This window comes from Pieris napi, chromosome 9, assembly GCF_905475465.1.
Source record: "Pieris napi chromosome 9, ilPieNapi1.2, whole genome shotgun sequence".
NCBI classification, from domain to species: domain Eukaryota; kingdom Metazoa; phylum Arthropoda; class Insecta; order Lepidoptera; family Pieridae; genus Pieris; species Pieris napi.
In genome coordinates this window covers 1005554-1025586 of record NC_062242.1, presented here as the reverse complement: position 1 = coordinate 1025586, position 20033 = coordinate 1005554, and the positions used below count along the sequence as shown (strand labels likewise).

The window sequence follows — 20033 nt, the reverse complement described above, 5'->3', positions numbered from 1 at the left end:
AACGCATTTCTAATTATATTACGATAGCAACAGCTTTTGTATTACGTTAGTATATAAATAGTTGATGGCGTGCGCCAAGTATGTTTATATTGACATGTCATAAATGGGTACTCTTTATTTGACATTGGAAATGTATTCTTTCTACCCAAAAACCACCAATCTCACAATCGATCCAAAATTTTGTAAATTTCCGAATTTTGAAAATAACCAAAATTACGTCATCATTGGTTTGTTTCATAAGTAGGTGATCTTCTTTAACAAAGTTGCAATAGAGATCGAACTTCCATTTCTGAGAGCTTTCGAGTCCCATGCCCACCATCCACTCGATAAAAAAGATCTTTTGGGTGTACCTGTTAAATAAATTGCGTCTACTTCATTGCATGTCGGGTGATCTTCTTTAATAACAAAGTTTCAATAGAGATGGTAGTAAGCTGACGCGAACCCAAGTTTCTAAATTTCCGAAAGTTCGTTGGATTCCTTTGTACTCTTTCGATAAAAAAAGCTTAGCCAAAGTTAAAGTAAAGCTAACACTAAAAGCTCATTACGGCTTTGTTGCCTTAGTTCTCCGATACGGTATCCTTTTATGGGGAAATTCGGTAGATGTGAATAAAGTTTTTATTATTTTAGAATGTATTATGGGCGTTGGACTACTTATAAGCTGTAGAATTTTTTTTAAGAACTTTTTTTTGACAGTACCAAGTTTATATATCCTAAAAGCAGTTAAACTAAAAAACCATCCAAACTTAAACTATTCAACGCTAAAATCTTTTAAAATGCATAATAGAACACTACAATATTTTTTCCATTCCACTGTAAACATACTCGTTGAATAAATCTCTCGTATTAATTCGCGAGGATTACGTGCAGGGCTTGCGTAGGAACGTGAATGTAAATCGTATTGCCCTTGACACATTGGCACCAGTAAGGCGCGTCTTGCCAGGTACCAATTTTTCCTCATGAGAACATTATCGAAGATATGTTCTCTTCATATATAAACATTATAAAAGCTATATTCAAATTTGGGAACCTGTTCAATTGAGTCGCGGGTAATGAACCATTGGAACTTGTATATAAGTATTTAATATTAATAGCTACTTAAGGGCCTGATCGACGGACGAGTAAGACCGCGGTTTTATGGCTCGTCGGTAAAGCTCGCCGGTGTATCATAGCAAAACCACGGTTTTAAATACCGCCGAGCCTGGCTCGCGGCTCGTCGTCGTGCTATATTTTTTACTCGGCTCGCCATGCAAAACCGCGTGTCGGAAAGAGAACAAGACATGTTTGCTACTGTTTTGCTTGCTAATCGATCAGCACCAACGAGCCGCGAGCCAGGTTCGTCGGTATTTAAAACCACGGTCTTACTCGCCCGTCGATCAGGCCCTTTAAATTTATAATTCTTTCATTAATAATAAACACTTTGAAATACAGTACAATTAAAATAATTAAATAAGAAGGAAGGCAACTGGCGGTCTCATTGCTTTCGAGCGATCACTTCCAGACAACTACTCTGATTTTTTTTTAGATAATATGAGCGCAGGAAGAGAATTATTTAGAATTGTTACCGTAAATGTTTAATTTAAATTTAAACTCTCCAATCGAAAGGATTCATATATATTCTAAGATAATTCTCATGAATTATAATTGCTTTGTATTGTTAACAGTGCATAAAAATAAAAGTATTGCTGTATCGCTGTTGACGGCCATAGTAACCGTTCTTGAACTGCGAACGACAAATTATAATTATATGTCTAAGACGTAATATATCTCGTAAACTGTGGGTAAAGTTGTGTTTCCAAATATTGTGATCAACACTTTAAGTTGTTTAAATTGATAAAATATACGAGTAAAACGTACGAGGTCGTAGGTTCGATCCCCAGCTGCGCATGACTTGATGACTTAATTGAATTTGAATGACTTTCTTTATATGTGCGCATTTAACATTCGCTCGAACGGTGAAGGAAAATTAAATTAAATTGCCTTAGACCCAAAGAGTCGGCATGTGTTAGGCACAGAAGGCTGATCACCTACTTGCCTATTAGATTGACATGAAACAAATACAGAAATCTTTTTGAATAAATATCAGTTAATTGACGTTACTTTCTGTGTCCCAAGTGAAATTGAGTTCGTGCCAGCGTTTGTCACTTAAGTGGAATTTCCTTTTCACCCTCTGTATTAATGTTTTAGTGAGGTTTTTCCGATGCATTCCCGGTAATTTTTCGCAGTACCATGTCATTAGGGTTACGGCAAATGCATTCTGGCGACGAAGGGTGGATTTTGTTTAAATAGCTAATGTCTACGACTAGTATGATTTTTCATGATAGTTTTTTTTTGTATGTATTGTATTTGTATGGCAAATGGGCAGGAGGCTCACCTGATGTTAAGTGATGCCGCCCATGGGGCATGGACCGTCACATTGTCAGTGGGCTCGCAAATGGGTTGCCGGACTTTATGAATTGGTACGCTCTTTTCTTGAAGGACCCTAAGTCGAATTGGTTGGAAAAAGAAAATTTGAAATAATCGTGATTTTTTATTTTTATTCCATTCGTTTTGCCTAAGTAATTTTATGTCTTATGTAGTTTTGCACTCTTTTGTACCTTAAAAGGCCGGCAACACACTTGCGAGCACATTAGCAATACTAGTGTCTATGGGCGGCGGTATCACTTAACATCAGTACACATTTGCCTATAAAAAAAGAAAAATCTTACCTTGTTTTTTTTTCCACAGTGGTTGCCTGAAAGAGATCGCTCGAAAGCGATAAGGCCGCCAGTTGTCTTCCTTTATATTTAAGTATTATAATTATACTATATAAAGTGTAAATAAATAAATAATACATAGGAACACTGAAGTTATTTTAGAATACTTTAATTGTTGATACTGTCTCCATGTTTCGTCTATATAAGAGTTAGTACCCATTCCCCATTTCCCAAATGGCACGTGTGACCTTTATAAAACACGTTAAGCTCTCAAAGCGTTTCAATCAAAGCCTTAAGGCTTGAGTGAAGTTCATATTACAAGAGAACTTCAAGTGGGGACGTGCTTTATCACTTTGCTTTTCACCTCTATATTTATTATCGGTTATTGCAATACCTTTTTTTGAAATATAGCCAAGTGTTTACATATAATCATTTGAATGTTTACAAATTGTAAATTTGTGTTATTGAAGTGAAACTTCTTTAGGAGCATGAGGGTAAAATTTTTACGGATGAAACGCAATAATAATAATATTAGCGTCACGAAGATGTGCAGCGTTTTTGCCGAAGAAAAGGGAGAGAGCGATTGAGACCGATTGAGAGAGAGTGAGAAGGAATTACCTTATAGAAATTCTATTTTATAAATTAAAATTTCGTAAAGAGAATTTATGAAATATTAGTATTTTATATTTTATGTAAAATAAGTTATTGAAATCTCAAATGACGAATTGTAAATTAAAAAGCCACGTGTATTTATAATTTGTATTAATTTTACGACACTTTTAATATTTTAATGACAATTAAATTCATTAAATTCCTAACATATTTTCCCTCCCTCGAAGTCTCGGAAATGTAAAGTTTTATATTTGTATAAATATGAACAAGGCTTAAAAATTAGTTTGCCAAAGTAGTTTCACTTCTGACATGTGTACTGTACGCACGCGCTTTCTTTAATAAATTACTTCTTTTTATTGTTATTTCTTTGTGTTCTTTTTTGTGTTGTGTAACTGTTAAATATCTGTATTTATATCTATTAAGTCTTCTGTTTCTTACCTGCAGTTGTATTTTTTTTACTATTGTAATACAATTAATTAATAAGTGTAAATAAGAATATCTCATGTAAGTGAATGTTGTAATGTTCTTAAAAGCGGGCACTAACCAAAATCACTTTAATCGTAGATTTGATTTTATCTAGGTATGTATTGAATTAAAAAAATAAATATGTAATAATTCCCCAGTATAATATCTTTGGTTGACTCTAATTAACTACGCAATACAATAATCCTTGATAAAAAAGTCACCTCAAACTTTTGCCTAATTTCGTTTTTTCATGGCGAGGATTATTGAGCCAATTAAATAAATTGTTACAAAATAATTTATAACGTCAAAGATAAATATAATACAGTAATAGCCCCTGTAGAGCAGTGTTGGCTTAGTAGCTTCAGCGTGCGACTCTCATACCTAAGGTTGTAGGTTCGATCCCCGGCTGTGCATCAATGGACTTTTTTTCTATGGGCGCATTTAACATTTGCTCGAACGGTGAAGGAAAGCATCGTGAGGAAACCGACATGTCTTAGACCCAAAAAGTCGACGGCGTGTGTCAGGCACTGGGGGCTGATTACCTACTTCCCTATTAGATTTATAAATGGTCATGAAACAGATTCTGAAATCTGAGGCCAAGACCGAAAGAGGTTGTAATGCCACTGATTTATTTTTATTGAATTACGCTATATCCATCCCCCATAGAAAGCGCTATTTCTCTCCCATATTGCGAAGATTTCTCAAGTTATATTTCTGTAGTGTGTAATTTATAACTATTTGTCTATAATAAGTTTTGCGTTCTTTTCCACGTTTTAATTGTGTAGTTATAAAATTAAACTAAATAACTTTATTAAATCTGTGTTCCTAGTTTTGAATTGTTCCAAATTTGTTTACTAAAATACTCGAATAACGCGATTTCATATAACACGGTCCAGGTCTACCGCGTTATGTATATATAATTCTAAACTAGTCCATTGTACTAAATGTCTCAACAATTGTGAAGGTCACGAGGACTTGGCGTGTAGCCAGGAGTTGTAGACACTACGGCACCATCATTATCTATTAACCTGGTTACTCCAATACCATAGTACTGCCCCTGACTTCTGAATGAGAACACTGCTTATCCTTTTCGTTCCCGTAGTCATGCGTTTCTGTATCTGTTAATAACTCATTTATTTTTTTCATGTGACGGTATTAACAGTACATATATTAAAAATTTCAGGTTAATCAGACTTTTTTAAGTATTTATTTCCATCATACAAATACACAGTATTTACAATATTCTTAACCTATATAGTAATAATAATTTAAAATTGATACATAGAAAATTAAAATAAATTTTAAAAGTTTGGTCCTTGTGGCAGTCTGCCTGTAACGCTGTCATTTCCTCGCTGTATTGCGGTACTTATTCTTTGAGCGAGAAAAACACAAGCTTTGGGGTCACCGGTACTATCTACCAGGCGCCAACCTAAAAATTGCACTAGAGATGTGGTGGAAACACAATCAAGCCTGCCATCGCTTCATTATTCGTATTTAATTTTTGAATAATTATTTATAGAAAACGTACCAATAACAAATTTATGCATTTAAAATTTTATATTCAGACTTCTGAAGTTTAAAGTTAAATTAAGCTCGTCCAAGCGAAAGCTTAAAGAAAGTTGCGCTGACCTCACTCGAAATCAATGCACGAAGCTTTTAATTTGAGAACTGCAATGTGTTTGCGACTGGGAGGAACGTATTGGGTATTCAAAGACCCGAGTTAGATTCCATCGAACCCGCCGGCAGTTTTAGTATGTTAGAAAAACTACTAACTTCTAACGCCTGTACATAAGTATATACACGCAATAACTGCGCACGGCGGTGGCGTGATATACTCGTATTTTATTTTTTAATATTATTTTTTCTCTCATGTAATTGACATTTATGTTTTTGTTTTTAATGAGAATATACTTCTTTAAACGAAAAAGGTGCGTGCGTACAAAGTACACATGTCAGAAGTGAAACTTCTTTGGCAAACTAATTTTTAACTCTTTTTCATATTTATACAAATTTAAAACTTTAGATTTGCTGGGACAATTTTATAATTCGTTTGTATACAGTAAATTTAGCATTGATTAGAATTCCCGAAACTTCTGTTGAAACGTTGTATTAGCATTTGTAAACACATCGTGCGGAGCTAATAGTGAGATCATTATTACACAATGCAATGATTCTGCATGTAGATAAAGTTATATAAAATGAGGTAATTTCCTTTAGAACAAATTGTAGTTTGGTGCAACCCTAATGGGTCTTAAAGCATTGATTTTCCGTTCTAACCCGCCAAAAGAAGGGTTTGATCTGTATATTTATTATATTTTGGGAATTAGATATTTGAGTATTTAGGCTTTTTAGCAGGTTTCGTTTCGTATGTATGTTTGTATTATTATTTGTTTTTTTCTGCATTTCCGTTTTGGTAAATGTCCAAGTATTATACACAGTGTAGTGTAGTGTTTGAGATATCCTCTTCCCCTCGGACCGCGAAAGCGTTAAGACGTGTAAGCTTACGTAAAATATTTTATAAAAATTAAATATTAATATCTTGTCCGCAAATTTGGTGAAGTACCAGGCGCCCATAACGCGCAAGAAGTCAATTAACTACGGGTGAGAAGGACAACAACAGTGAACGAAACAGTTTCGTGAGCTACGCTTTACTTTGCGTACGCACCGATGCGACGCTAGAATAAAGCTGTGCGTGAGTCATATTAATTAATCGCTTAGTGCAATTTAAAGGCGAAAGCGGTAGCGGAGCAAAAAATAAGGGTCTGGCCCAAGTATAAATTCATATTCAATTTTGTGTTTTCCCAATTAGTGAATTTATAAGATGCCAAAAGTTCAACGCTCTCCTATGGCCAATAAATCACAAAGTGTTTCTGAGCCAAACGTCGACAAAATGGAAACTTTTCACACAGACCTTTACGGTGACAATGAACCACCGAGCTATGTTCAACAACGTCAAAAAAGGGCTAGAGAGCATGGATTTGAGGATGAATTATTAAGTTTTAAAAAAGAGATGAAAGATATGATTAAGTCATTGTTTGCGGAACAACAAAAAGAGCTTAAAAAAATAACGTCTGCCCAAGTAGAGATCAGAGAGAGTAATACCAACATAGAAAGTAGCCTTGCATTCCTCTCATCGCAACATGAAGACCTTAGGAAGAAAATAGAACAGCTTGAAGTACGTTTAAAGCAAGACAGAGAACAAATTATAATTTTAGAGGACAAGCTTGAGGAATTGCAGCGGGAACAACGTAAGGCTAATATTGAAATAAAAAAATATGCCAAAACTACCCACAGAATCAAAGGAAGACTTAATAAACATGGTTGTAAGCTTATCAAAATCCCTGAATAGCGGTATTAAAAAAGATGATATCAAAGACATATACAGGCTAAAAGGGAAAAGAGATTCTAATAAAACGAATACTCCAATAATTGTTGAGTTATCATCCTCGATTCTTAAATCAGATTTACTAAAATCTTGTAAAACCTACAACATCAAAAATAAAGAAAAGCTACGAGCGAAGCATCTGGGAGCTACTAAAAATGAAGAAACTGCAGTGTTTATCTCCGAGCAGCTCACTGCGAAAGGCGCTAGACTACACTTTCTCGCTCGCGATCTAGCTAAATCAAAAGACTACAAGTTCTGTTGGACTTCTTACGGACGTGTTTACCTAAGAAAGAATGAAAACACCCCGGTAATTAAGGTCAAAAACGAATCACAGGTACACAGCCTCATGCAGGCATGACTCTTTAACTATTGTCCTTTTTTTGTAAAATTTTTTTCTTGTTATACCATTATTAAACAGTTTTTTCTAAAAAACAATAGTCACAAACCTTTACACTACATATACTATTTACACTCACGCACTGATACACTCACATATATTAAACACTATTCTAGTGCGATCTCACTTTATCTCATGGCTCATGGCTACAACCACGTCACAAGTGATTATAAACATTTATTCAATCTCGGCTTTACTGCGAATTTCTTATCCCAAGTAAATTATAATTTCTCGAAGTGTACGGAAAGTATCTGGTTACTCATTTATGGATAGTCAGACTACAATCATGTACGAATTAGATAACATACAAATAGCCCAATCTAATGTCCATACTATAAATGACTTTTCAAGACAGACAACCATACAAAAATCTGATTTCACGATAATATCACAAAATATAAGAAGCATTTACAATAATTTTGATGATCTTTTAATAACTTTATCTGAGTTCAAATTTCAAGCTGATGTAATAACACTGACCGAGGGATGGATCGATCCACACAAGCCTATACCCCAAATGGATAACTACACTCACTTCGTTACAAGCCGCCATCTAAATCGTAGTGATGGCGTAGTTGTCTACATAAAATGCAACCATAAAACTATCGTTCAAGAAATAAATTTAAAACATGCATCTTGCTTACAAGTCAAAGTAGGTAACTATACTATGTTGTGTATTTATCGCTCCCCGTCTAACCTTAACGCTGAAAATTTTATAGATTCATTAAATAGTCACTTAGTAACTTTACAAACTCAGAATAACATTATAATAACAGGAGACATCAACATAAATCTAATACAAAAATCCAGTGAAACATCTCAGGAGCGCTCGAACCGATTACATTACCTCAATATGCTAGCCATGCATGGCCTGCTCCCGGGTCATACACTGCCTACTCGAGATAGCAATTGCATAGATCATTTCATACTAAAACTTGATAGGTGCATAGGTACGTGTGCGTCTATTACCGTTATTGATTCTACAGTTACTGATCACAAAATGTTATTCTTAAAACTATCCTACCTCGCTAAGTCGAATTACAATACCTCGAAAATTAAATCTTCAATCAACATGGAAGGCGCTTTAAGTTATTTAAAAAACAGCAACATAAATGATCTAATTTACTATAATAACCCTATAATCTTAACTAATAAATTAATATCTATTTTAAAGCAGTGTATTCAATCCAATACTATCACTAGAGCTATCCCGAATAAGGAACGCCTTATTAAACCATGGATTACCTTAGGAATTGTTAGATGTATTCGTAATAGAAATGCTATGCAAGCAAAACTCCGAGCTGATCCTCATAATGAAATTCTTAAAATTACATACAGGAGATATAGGAATTTCTGCAATAGTTTAATAAAGAAAGTCAAACGTAAATATGAAAAAGAAGACCTTGCTAGGAGTATAAAAAACCCGAAAACTTTGTGGAAGAAAATAAATACCCTCACTTATCGTAACCAACCTAAAACGCAAAATCTAGAATTACTAAATTTAAATGTTTCTCCTCAAAATTCGGTTAATTTGGTAAACGATTATTTTTCAAACATTGGTAAAAACTTAGCTAAAGAGATAATTCCAGTTACGACGTTACATAATAGAACAGATGTGATTAGACCCAACTGTTCCCAGGTCTCGTCTTTTGTGCTTCTAGAAACTGACCCTCATGAAGTATACCTGACTATTGTGAGTCTCAAAACTGACAGTGCTCCTGGCTGGGATGGTATAAGCACCAAGTTTCTTAAATATACTAGGGAGCTAGTTGTGCCCATAATTACTCATTTGGTTAATCTCTGCTTCCGACAGGGCGTGTTTCCACCTGCGCTAAAACAAGCAATTATTACACCTGTGTACAAGAATGGTAACAGAGAAGATGTTTCAAATTATCGCCCAATCTCCGTTCTCACTGCCATATCAAAAGTACTTGAAAAATTAATTAATAAAAGACTAATTACCTACCTCCAGAAGTATAGTCTACTTTCAGACTCACAATTCGGTTTTAGACAGGGTCTGTCAACCGAAGATGCAGTTACCTCACTATCTTGTCATATTGTTAATGAAGTTGATAAAGGTAATAAATGTATCACAGTTTTTATCGACTTAAAAAAGGCATTTGATACGGTTTCTGTCCCTATTCTGGTGCAGAGACTAGAGAACATTGGTATTAGGGGTATTCCACTCACATTGTTCGCTGATTACCTCAGTGAACGAAAGCAAGCAGTTAAAATAGGTCAATACATCAGCGAACAATCTGACGTCACATATGGGGTCCCACAAGGTAGTGTTCTGGGGCCGACCTTATTCTTAATCTACATAAACAGCTTATGCGATTTAAGAATTGATAGTGGGAAAGTCTACTCCTACGCGGATGACACTGCTGTTGTCTTCACTGGGAAAACTATTGACTCGGTGCGTCGACATACAGAAATAGGGCTTTCCAAAATAGATAACTGGTTAAGAGAAAACTTATTATCATTAAACGTAAGTAAAACTAACTACATTTTCTTCACTAAATACAATAGCGCCCAACCTCAAACAGATCTAGAAATAAAAATACATAACTGTAGCACCAGAGTAAACTGTACATGTAAAACTATAAATAAAGTTCATCACACTAAATATCTAGGAGTGGTAGTTGATCAAAGAATGTCATGGCATGAGCACCTAGAACAAGTTATAAGTAGGATTCGAAAGCTTATTTGGACATTTAAAACTCTAAGGCACATCGCTGACAAACATCTACTAATACAGATATACACATCGCTGGCTCAGTCAATTTTAGTGTACTGTATCCCAGTTTGGGGGGGTGCTACAAAGATGAAGTTCCTGGAACTGGAGAGGGCACAAAGAATTTTACTAAAAGTAATGATGTTTAAGCCTTATAGATTTTCCACCTCTGATCTTTATGCCTCTTGTGGTGTCTTATCGGTCAGGCAACTGTACATTTTTTGCACTACCTTAAGATTGCACAAGTCTCTTAAATATGATGGTCGCAAACTGAGCAAAAGACGCAAATATACTGTTGCTCCTGTTGAGAGATCTAAATCAGTTTTTGCTATGAGACAATTTCAATGCCAAGCTGCTAAACTTTATAATAAATTAAATAAAATATTAAATATATACACATTGAATAAACATGAATGTAAAACGTCGCTACTTAACATCCTAGAAACATTTAGCTATGAAGACACTGAAGCCTTTGTAGGTAATCATGAATCATAATACACTAGTAAATAGTCAACTTCTACAATCAGTCATGAAAATTCATTCTCATAAACACACAAACACACACACACACATACACATACACACATATATCATTATTCACATTTTAACCTTAGATTATGTTTAGTAAATTGTAAAATTGTAATACTTAGCTTAGCTATACGTGTTAAATTAAATTATAATTAGTTAGTACACCTATGTAATGGAAGAGCGGGTTCTCCTAACACAAGTGCTTATGCGCTTAAAAGGAGGTCCCAATCACTTATCAGCTATTGTAAAATCTTTGAGATAACGAATAAAGATTTTATTATTATTATTTATTATAGATATCGGTACCTTTAGTATTATAGGTACCAGGATAAATAATGTTGACAAGTAATTGTTGACGGTTTAGTATATATATCGGCAACCATATCTATTCCTGACAAACGTTGCTTTCTATAAGACTATCCAGTTTTATCAATGACTGAATTTCGAGTATAGAAAAATTGGTGCACACGATATTCAAACGTACCAGGACTCTTCATCACTATGAATTTCACAAAAGCGAAGTTGAGGTTTAAAACCATAAACAATACGAAAATAGTTCCAGCTACCTTGCCTCTGTACTGTTGCCAATGTTTACAGATGTGTGAATATCCTCAATTGGTTGATTTGAATTCCGGAAGTCAGTGGGTAGAATCTTCCGTTAGTTTCTCTCTCTCTTCAGTCGATAGCTCTTATCTGAGCGTCGTGGTCATCAAGGAAACATATGGAGCGGACAATATGTTTCCACAGTTTTGACGACGATGAATATTTCACCGTTCACCAACCAGATGAACCGATCAAGTGATATTTTACCTTCTGTGGTAACAGGATCAGTTTCTCCAAGTTCTCATCGCCTCGGCGCAATGTTTGGTGTTGGCGTTGGTTTCTTCGTGTCAAAGAATGCACTGCAAAATAATAATTATATGAGTTTTAATATATTTAATTAAATATTTTTTCTAATAAGTATTATTATTACATTATTTTTCTTTTTTTTGCGACTGAGGCGCAAACTAGCTGTTGTGGTCTCTGGCAGAATGATCAGTGCTGTGGAACAGTCTGCTCCTCAGCATAATGCAGTTACTACCACAACATACACGCATTACACACTTAAGGTTGAAACCTACCTAATTAAAAAAAAAAAATTTTTCATTAATTCATTAGATTCTTTTTCTTTTGTTATTTTGTGTGTTTCTGTGTGTGTGTATCGTTAGTAATAAATGTTCTGTCTATGTCTAATTTAATGAATTAAAATGAAAATAAACCTTTAATTGTCTCGTCGATATTAAATATTTAATTTGCTAAGGGACATTATACCTTAAACGCATAAAGAAAATCTTCCCGGAAAATGACGCACGGATGGCGTCGACCTCACCAATTCCTTTGTTCATTACAATTGTTATGGACAAACAGTGACTCACTCGTTATCATACCCCAGATGTTAGAATAAGGTCAAATATGTTTAAATGTATGACCCTGATAATGTCACTGAGTTGAAATGGAAATTAAGACCGGCAATATTAGCTGACTCAATAAAATCTAATGGAGGCAAAACAATATATGATCCGAATTTGGTGTACGCTGTGATTAAAGAAATGTCAATGGTTATAAACATTAATTTTAATTTAGTTTTTTAATAAAACTGTGACGAAAAATTCAGCAACTTCATAGAGATCTTCCGTTAATTTCTAGCAACCTTGCTGTTTTAATTATTTTCTACTATTATTATTCCTACATAATTATGTATTTACATTGTACTTTCGCGGATGCTTGGTGGACCCATGCGACTTCTTCAATATAAAGAGTCCCTCGTCTTGCGATGTCTTGCGATATTGCGGCTACTCAATTGTGAAGAAGTTTCATGTATCTGTATCGCCTTCTAAGTTCTCATGTGATTTTCACACATGTATAACCTTCCTATAACATATTATCGTATGCTTAAACGTGTGTGAGAGCAAAAATAAAATAAAAGTACCCGATATTTTGTATATAATTTTTTTTAAATAATTATGTTAATAAACAACTGACATAGTTAATAAGCTCTTTTAAAAATAATAAGTTAACTAGATCTTTGTCTTTTAGTACTCGTATTTAATGTACCCGTCATAGTGAACGTAATCATTGTACTAAATAAGTAAAAAAATGCATGATATGATTAGCGCATTCGGTTATACGATAGCCTAAAAATAAGCCAAATTATCGGCCAATTGTTTGACTCAGTACGTTGCTATGGAATTACACCAATCAATGTACAAAGCTAATAATTCATGACAAGGTTACATAGTTATGAAAGTTTAATTGTTCATCTCAATATTATGACCAATTAGTTAAGCGTAGTAGTAGGTTAGCGTACCCAGTTCCTAAAATCACAAGGAGCGACACGAACAGTAAACTTTTTTTTTTAATTTATACTTTTTAGTCGACTTCAAAAAACTGAAGTTGGGGAATTTTTTTAAAATGTTTGTATGTTTTAAATGCATAAAGATAGTTGCTGGGCTAATAATATACACGGAGTGTTTGAGGAATTAATGATTAGATGCTGACTTATTATGTTTTAACCCTGGTAGAGCTACAGTAATAGACAAAATAACAAATTAAGAGACCTCATATTGTCATACAATATGTATAGGTTTCTATAGGAGTGCTTCGGACCTGACTGGACCAAGGAGTGTGGCTTTATCTATAAAAAAATAATAATCTATTACTTATACTATTCTACTATACACAATTTGTATAGTAGTTCGTTCTAAGCACGCATGAAATAATAATAATAATAATAGCCTTTATTTCCAAAACTTAACTATAATAGATTAGAACTTTCATTGATTTTGAATTGAAAAATTAACTTTTAACATTACGTAAAATACCTACGCATGAAAACCGCAACAAAACCTTGTCAATTTTTTTTTTTTTTTACTATATTTTATTAAAAATCTCAGTAAAAAACACTTGCTAATTGAGTTTAGCTATCATTAGTCATTCATATTTAAAGCTTTCAACATTCACGTTTTACACATGTTCATACATAACGCCAAGAAAACGCATTAATGTAAATCTGTGTCACCCCCTACACTTTTACTCGTATACCTAACTTGTACTTCATTGAAGATTCTAAACGGTTGATCATTACTTGCCTATTATAAATGATCACGGAACAGCTACAGAAATTTGAGGCCCAAAAGGTTGTACGAACCCAAGGACGAGAGTAACACTCTGAAGCCACTAGGCCAACACTGTTTTCTTTTCCTGGTATACTTGTCTATATAAGTCAAAGTCATTTTCTATTCATATAGGTACACTTATGAACGTCAAAAAAGAAATATGTACCTTAAATGCTTCTAATTTTACATTTACTCTCCAGTTCTCAAATCAAGGGCGTAGAACGGAAGAGAAGAACTGGCAATAAACTCTCCGCCACTCTTAATAAGACTGACCATTCCACAGTTTTAATATTAATAATCACGTTTCAGGTATCGGATTTGGTATGATCTACCTACCCTCGGTGGTGGCAGTGGGCTACTACTTCGAGTCACGACGTTCCCTGGCCACTGGCATCGCAGTGTGTGGTTCAGGAGTCGGCACATTCAGTTTTGCACCTTTAGCCACCATACTTCTTCAAGAGTTCGGATCATGGCAGAGCGCGAACCTTCTGCTGGCGGGGTTAATCCTGAATTGCGCGATATTCGGAGCCCTGATGAGGCCACTTGTGTATCCAAAGGTATTTTGATTGTTCTTTGTTGGGTAATTTTCTATTTGATACGATGATGAAAATTAAAATGTTATTGGGTATTTAAACAAAAAAATCCGTGCTGCTACAACCTTTTTAGTTTTTAGGTCAGATCAGATCAGATTTATGTATCTGTTTCATGATTTGTCAATCTAATAAGCAAGTAGGTGATCAGCCTCCTGTGCATGACACACGCCGTTCACGTTTTGTGTCTATGGCAAGCCACAACTCCATATGTCCACAACTCCAAAAAGTCTGGAAATACCAGCAAGCAGACCACAAGTGGATTGTGAACGTGTAGAGCTTTCCGTCTACTTATCTCATATCGTCTGTGGACAGTTAACCTGTTAAAAAAGTTCGCATTTTGTTCTCTCGTTATGTACGTACATGAGTCCGTATTTGCCCATTATCGACAATATTCTTGAATTTGAACTAAGATGGCCAATTTCTATATTCTAGATTAGTATGCTATATTAGCCATACCTTAATTTGTCTCATCCTCTGCTATTTCCACATTTCAGACTTCGGGTGAGAAGCCACTCCTCCAGCGGATGGCCGAAGAGAAGAGGATGCAGATGGAGCGAGGGTCCATCGGGGGATCCTACTTCGTGGTGCAATTGCCTGATGGGACTATGGAGAAGCGGATGAAGGTAGCTCATCTCTTTAATCTCATTTTAAATATATATTGTGTTTAATAATATTTACAATTTCTAAGAAATCAATATTGTAATGGCGTGTTGAGATTTAAACTTAATTGTCCTTAAGAAAGTAATTTATTGTTCTTCTTGATACAATATTGAATACATTACAGTAAGGTAGGTACATACAATAAGAGTAACCTAACATTGACACATAGGGAGGACGCGGGGCATCGCAACCCTTATGTTCTCCTAGCTAAGGCTTAACTTAACGACTTGGGGCATCGGTCAAGAAAAACTACTGAAGATCCACGAGCAGACGACCCGGTGGGCTATCGTACTCTCAGACGTCTAGCTAGCGAATGCCACGAGCTTGGTCGGACATCGCATTATATAGAAGCCGCGCGCTTCTATGTGTGCGTTGCGTGTACGCGTCTCGGTCGTAGTGTGACATTGTTTACGCCAACGCGAGTCTGTCGCGTTACATTATTTGAAATTAATTAATTATAGAGCTCTGTTTTGTAATAAATCTTGTAATAAATTTCACCGCAGTCTCGGAAAAGTTTAGTAAAGGGATAAACACACTCGAGTAAAATTCTGCATAGAGATATTTGTAATATTTTGTGATACGGAATACAGAAGTTCTGTATAATACATTACGATTTGTGGTTAAAAATAGGATATCAAAAAGTATGTTAAACTATTATAAAATCTTTTGTGCTCATTAGACCCGAATAGCGATATATCTCCTGCTACTATAATTGTAAACGTATGATCAGAGAACCATACATATCCCTTTTTGTCAAAGCGTAAATAAAATTTATCGGAAAGAGACAACTACTTTATTTGACTGAAATTATTGCAGGCCCCGCTAAACATAGACCCGGGCGTCCACTCGTCGCTGAACCTGGAAGCGCTTGCCCGAGTGCCCACTCTGCCCAACATGCCCAACGTGCCGACTGTGCCTACTTTGCCCACCATCACCGAAGCTCGAGTGCCTGACGAGGTCAAGGAGAAGAAGGTATTTTCTAACATTTAAATTTTCTAATTATTAAAAAAATGAATACATTACAAATTTATTTTTATTGAAACTTTATCGACACTCGCACACAACCATAAAATCTGGTCTTGTTCGTTTCGTGCGTATGTGTGCGTGCACGCAGGTAACCAGGAAGTCCGTGCGCCAATTTGCTTTGTCACTTATTACATATATATTTATATTTAAAACATTAAATAATTGACAATTTTTCTTTATAACCATAGACATTTTCCCACTTCCAGGGTGAGAACGGGGCAACCCCGAACTCACAAGCCATATCTCGGAACGTGTCGTCCCCGGCCTTCAGTGCGCAGGCGCCAGGTCTGCCCAAGAACGGGTCCGTGCCGTTCTTCGACCGGCAACGGAAACATAGCACCGGTGATAGGTCAGACAATGATAGGTATAGATCTCTTTTATAGGCTCGGGCTTGTGACGTCACTGGTATGTATTCGCATGGGGCAAGGGCTTGCAGTTTCAACAATTGTGATGTTCCTTTAAGGTTGTCCGAGCTTGATGTGTGAGGAGCATGGCAACAGGGATTGTGGTGTCTAACGAATCGTTTGGGATAAAATACTGTCAAATATAAAACAAATATTTATTATTTAGATATTAAGTATTACAAAACATTATTGTAAATTATATGTATATACATATTACAAGATTAAATTATGTTTTAATTTAAGTATATATACGAAATGCCAATTGAGCAAATTATTGTTTAAACATTCTATTTCTAATCATTCGTCTCTTTCTATCAATTTGTGATTATGCTATGATGAAAAGAGATAGAGTACTACTAATTATAGTTAAAAGAGTGCATGATTTGTATGTGTTTGGTTATAGATCAATTTTCAGAAATTTATATATATAAAAATGTTTTTTGTTGTGTACGCTTCAAAAACTCAAAAAGTTCTGCACCGATCGAGCTGAAATGCATGATTCATAATCCTGTATTGCAAAATTAAACTGATATGAAATGTTTTCTTAGTTTTGTATCTCATTTCTCAACCATTCAATCACAATGTGCCACAGCGAAGCGTGGCAGGGAACAGCTAGTGAATTGTAATAATAAAAAAGCATTTTTTTTAAATTTCCATTTCAAAGGTTGTTAGTATTTACTTATAGCTAAATGTTAGTACTAAAATGTTCGTCGCCTGTGGATGGACTCCTCTTGGATGAAGGCCCCCTCTAACTCTTTCCACATGACTCTATCTTTGCCAATAGTCTGCCAGTCTTCTTGTACTATTTCCATCAACACATCTCCCCACTCTTATTCCCTTTTGGTCCCTTCTATTGTGTTGTCTAGCTATCGTGTTCATGACCAGCCCATTTTTTTATCTATGTAATATACTATTAGTAAATTAATTATTATTTATATCATTATTTTTGGGATGTTTCTTTTATATTGGGACTTGGTATCAGGTATTAAGCATGATACAAACACGGAAGCTATACATTTGTGTGTTTTTAAAGTCAAAATTAATAGTCTTTATAAAATATTTTTAATATAATCGAAACATTTTAAGAAGTTTATTTTTATCTAGACTATATGCATGACTAATTATGGTCAGAAAAGAGAAAATTTACGAGTATTTACAATTGGTATTAGTTTAAGTTTTTTTTTTGTAAATTGCTTTTTGTGCTTATTCATTTATCGAGGCATAAGTTTCCTAGATTCGAACTCGTTTGACATTTGTATGTCAAAAATGTATTAGATTTTGACACACGGGAGGGCGTACAAAGTCGTTTCTGAATACCTTAAGGTTATCTTTGGGTTAATTAGAAAGTGATTTTCATTTCAGATTTAAACCGTCATTAGCTGCAATCAAAGCAACGTCCAAAACGTCCATTGCGAGTCATCTAAAGGCTGATGTGAGTTAATATCACATATAATGTGTAATTGTTTTTAAATAAATTCAATAATTTCTTATGTTTATGTCAGAAATAGGTCACGTGACATTAATTATATCTTAATATATATAAATCTCGTGTCACAATGTTTGTCCTCAATGGACTCCTAAACTACCGAACCGATATCAATCAAATTTGCACACCGTGTGTAGTTTGATCCAACTTAAAAGATAGGGTAGTTTAAATCTCGAATTATAGTCGCAATATTATTTTATTGAAAATATTTGTTTATTATTTGATACAATTCTAACAGATGGCGCTGTGTTAAAATTATCAACGTTTCACATAAGTTCTCCTACCGTTTCCCTTGAATAGTTTACTACTATGTAATATAACACAAATCTTAGCCACAGCAACGCTTGGCCGAGTCTGCTAGTACTATATAAATATATATTTGATTAATCAATTTAATTTATTAAATATAAATTGTTTCGTTATTACATTTATTAATTATTGTTATTTATTTATACTATTGCTAATTACATATATTAAAAGAAAATACTTGGAAGTCACTCCCGAAGTACAGTTCTCATTTCATCAGGAGCTTGCGATAACAGTGGGCAAGGGCAGGTGGATTCCCCATGGACACTCAATGCTCGAGCTCGCAAATGCGTTGCCGGCATTTTAAGAAAAAAATTTATGTAGGTCACGTGACTTTAATTCTGAACATCCGTTTATTTGATCAAACAAAAACAGTACTAAATATATTATTTGTACAAATAGAAGATCTAGAATATTCTATGAAATCAATTTACAACTAATTCGATCTACTAGGACTCGGAAGGCGTATACAACTCGAAGTTGTCGGTGGCCGCTCCCAAAGAGCCCTCGAGAATGGTCCGGCCCATGTCCAGGAAGGACATCTTCTATTCCGGATCAGTTCTCAACCTGCCTCAGTACCAGAGCCAGAAGTCTCTCCAAGGGTACAGGAACTCTGTGCTCAGTCTGCCCCAGAGCAGGCAGACCGGGGACTTGGAGAGACAGGAACGTGAGTTTTACCGCTTTAAAAATATTGTCGCACGTAACCATGGTAACGCGTTAAATGTTTTTAATAATACCATAAACTCCTACTTGGTATTCATTTGGATCTCTTTTCTGATTTCATCTTTGTCAAAAAAGAAGTTTTTTTGAAATCAGAAATAACGATTTCTTGAAAGAAAGAAAGAAAGCATCAGTAAATTATTTATTGTTGTTATATTCTACACTATAACAATGCAAACAGACTAAATGCATGTTATTTTATTCGGTTATTCAAACTGGATTAATCTAGTAAAATATATACTTTGAAATATTAAAAACTACGGAAAATTTGAAAAATTAAAAATCGCAAAACTTGCATGATTTCTTATTTGGCTTCTACCACATTTGTGTGTGACATAGATATATTTGATTGAAAATGAATTAATTAAAAGACTATTCCCATTATTCAAAAATGAATCGTCTAAATGCACTTTCTTGAAAGTATTCTTTTGTCTCTTTTTGTCAAATTGCGTTAGCCCTGTGATGAAAAGAGACGGATATTTTCAATTACTGTTTTTCTAATCAATTGAGACGTACGTTCCAGAATACGACCTGTGTCCCTGCCTGGGCCTGCCCGCGTCCTTCAAGTCGGCCCTGTCCTCGATGCTGGACGTGAGCCTGCTGCGGGACCCTGCCTTCATGATGATCGGCGTCTCCAACGTGTTCGGCATGGCCGGCCTCTACGTGCCCTTCGTGTACATCGTGGACGCTGCCGTTATGAATGTGAGGTTTTGAAGCTGTTTGAACCTGGATGTTCCGTACTGTTAACATTTATTCCCATCTCACTATATGTATATGTTTATATATGTACGTCAAATTTCTTATTTAACTGGATATTTTTGAAATTTAGTCTTTATTACTGTGATTCACCTAACACTCTTCGTAAACGT

At 35.0% G+C, this 20033-nt stretch overlaps 1 protein-coding gene across 4 annotated transcripts in view; it reads left to right on the top strand.

The window, feature by feature from the left end:
* Positions 1 to 20033, top strand: part of LOC125052238 (monocarboxylate transporter 3) — a 50163-nt gene that overhangs the window by 26437 nt on the left and 3693 nt on the right. For 3 of the 4 annotated variants that reach the window (XM_047652927.1, XM_047652928.1, XM_047652930.1), the window contains exons 4-10: positions 14279 to 14526; positions 15057 to 15185; positions 16039 to 16194; positions 16455 to 16612; positions 18015 to 18084; positions 18898 to 19111; positions 19688 to 19866. In XM_047652927.1, the coding sequence (XP_047508883.1) occupies positions 14279 to 14526; positions 15057 to 15185; positions 16039 to 16194; positions 16455 to 16612; positions 18015 to 18084; positions 18898 to 19111; positions 19688 to 19866 (1154 nt within the window). The remainder of the gene's footprint in view (positions 1 to 14278; positions 14527 to 15056; positions 15186 to 16038; positions 16195 to 16454; positions 16613 to 18014; positions 18085 to 18897; positions 19112 to 19687; positions 19867 to 20033) is intronic. The other variant, XM_047652929.1, reaches the window with a different exon arrangement.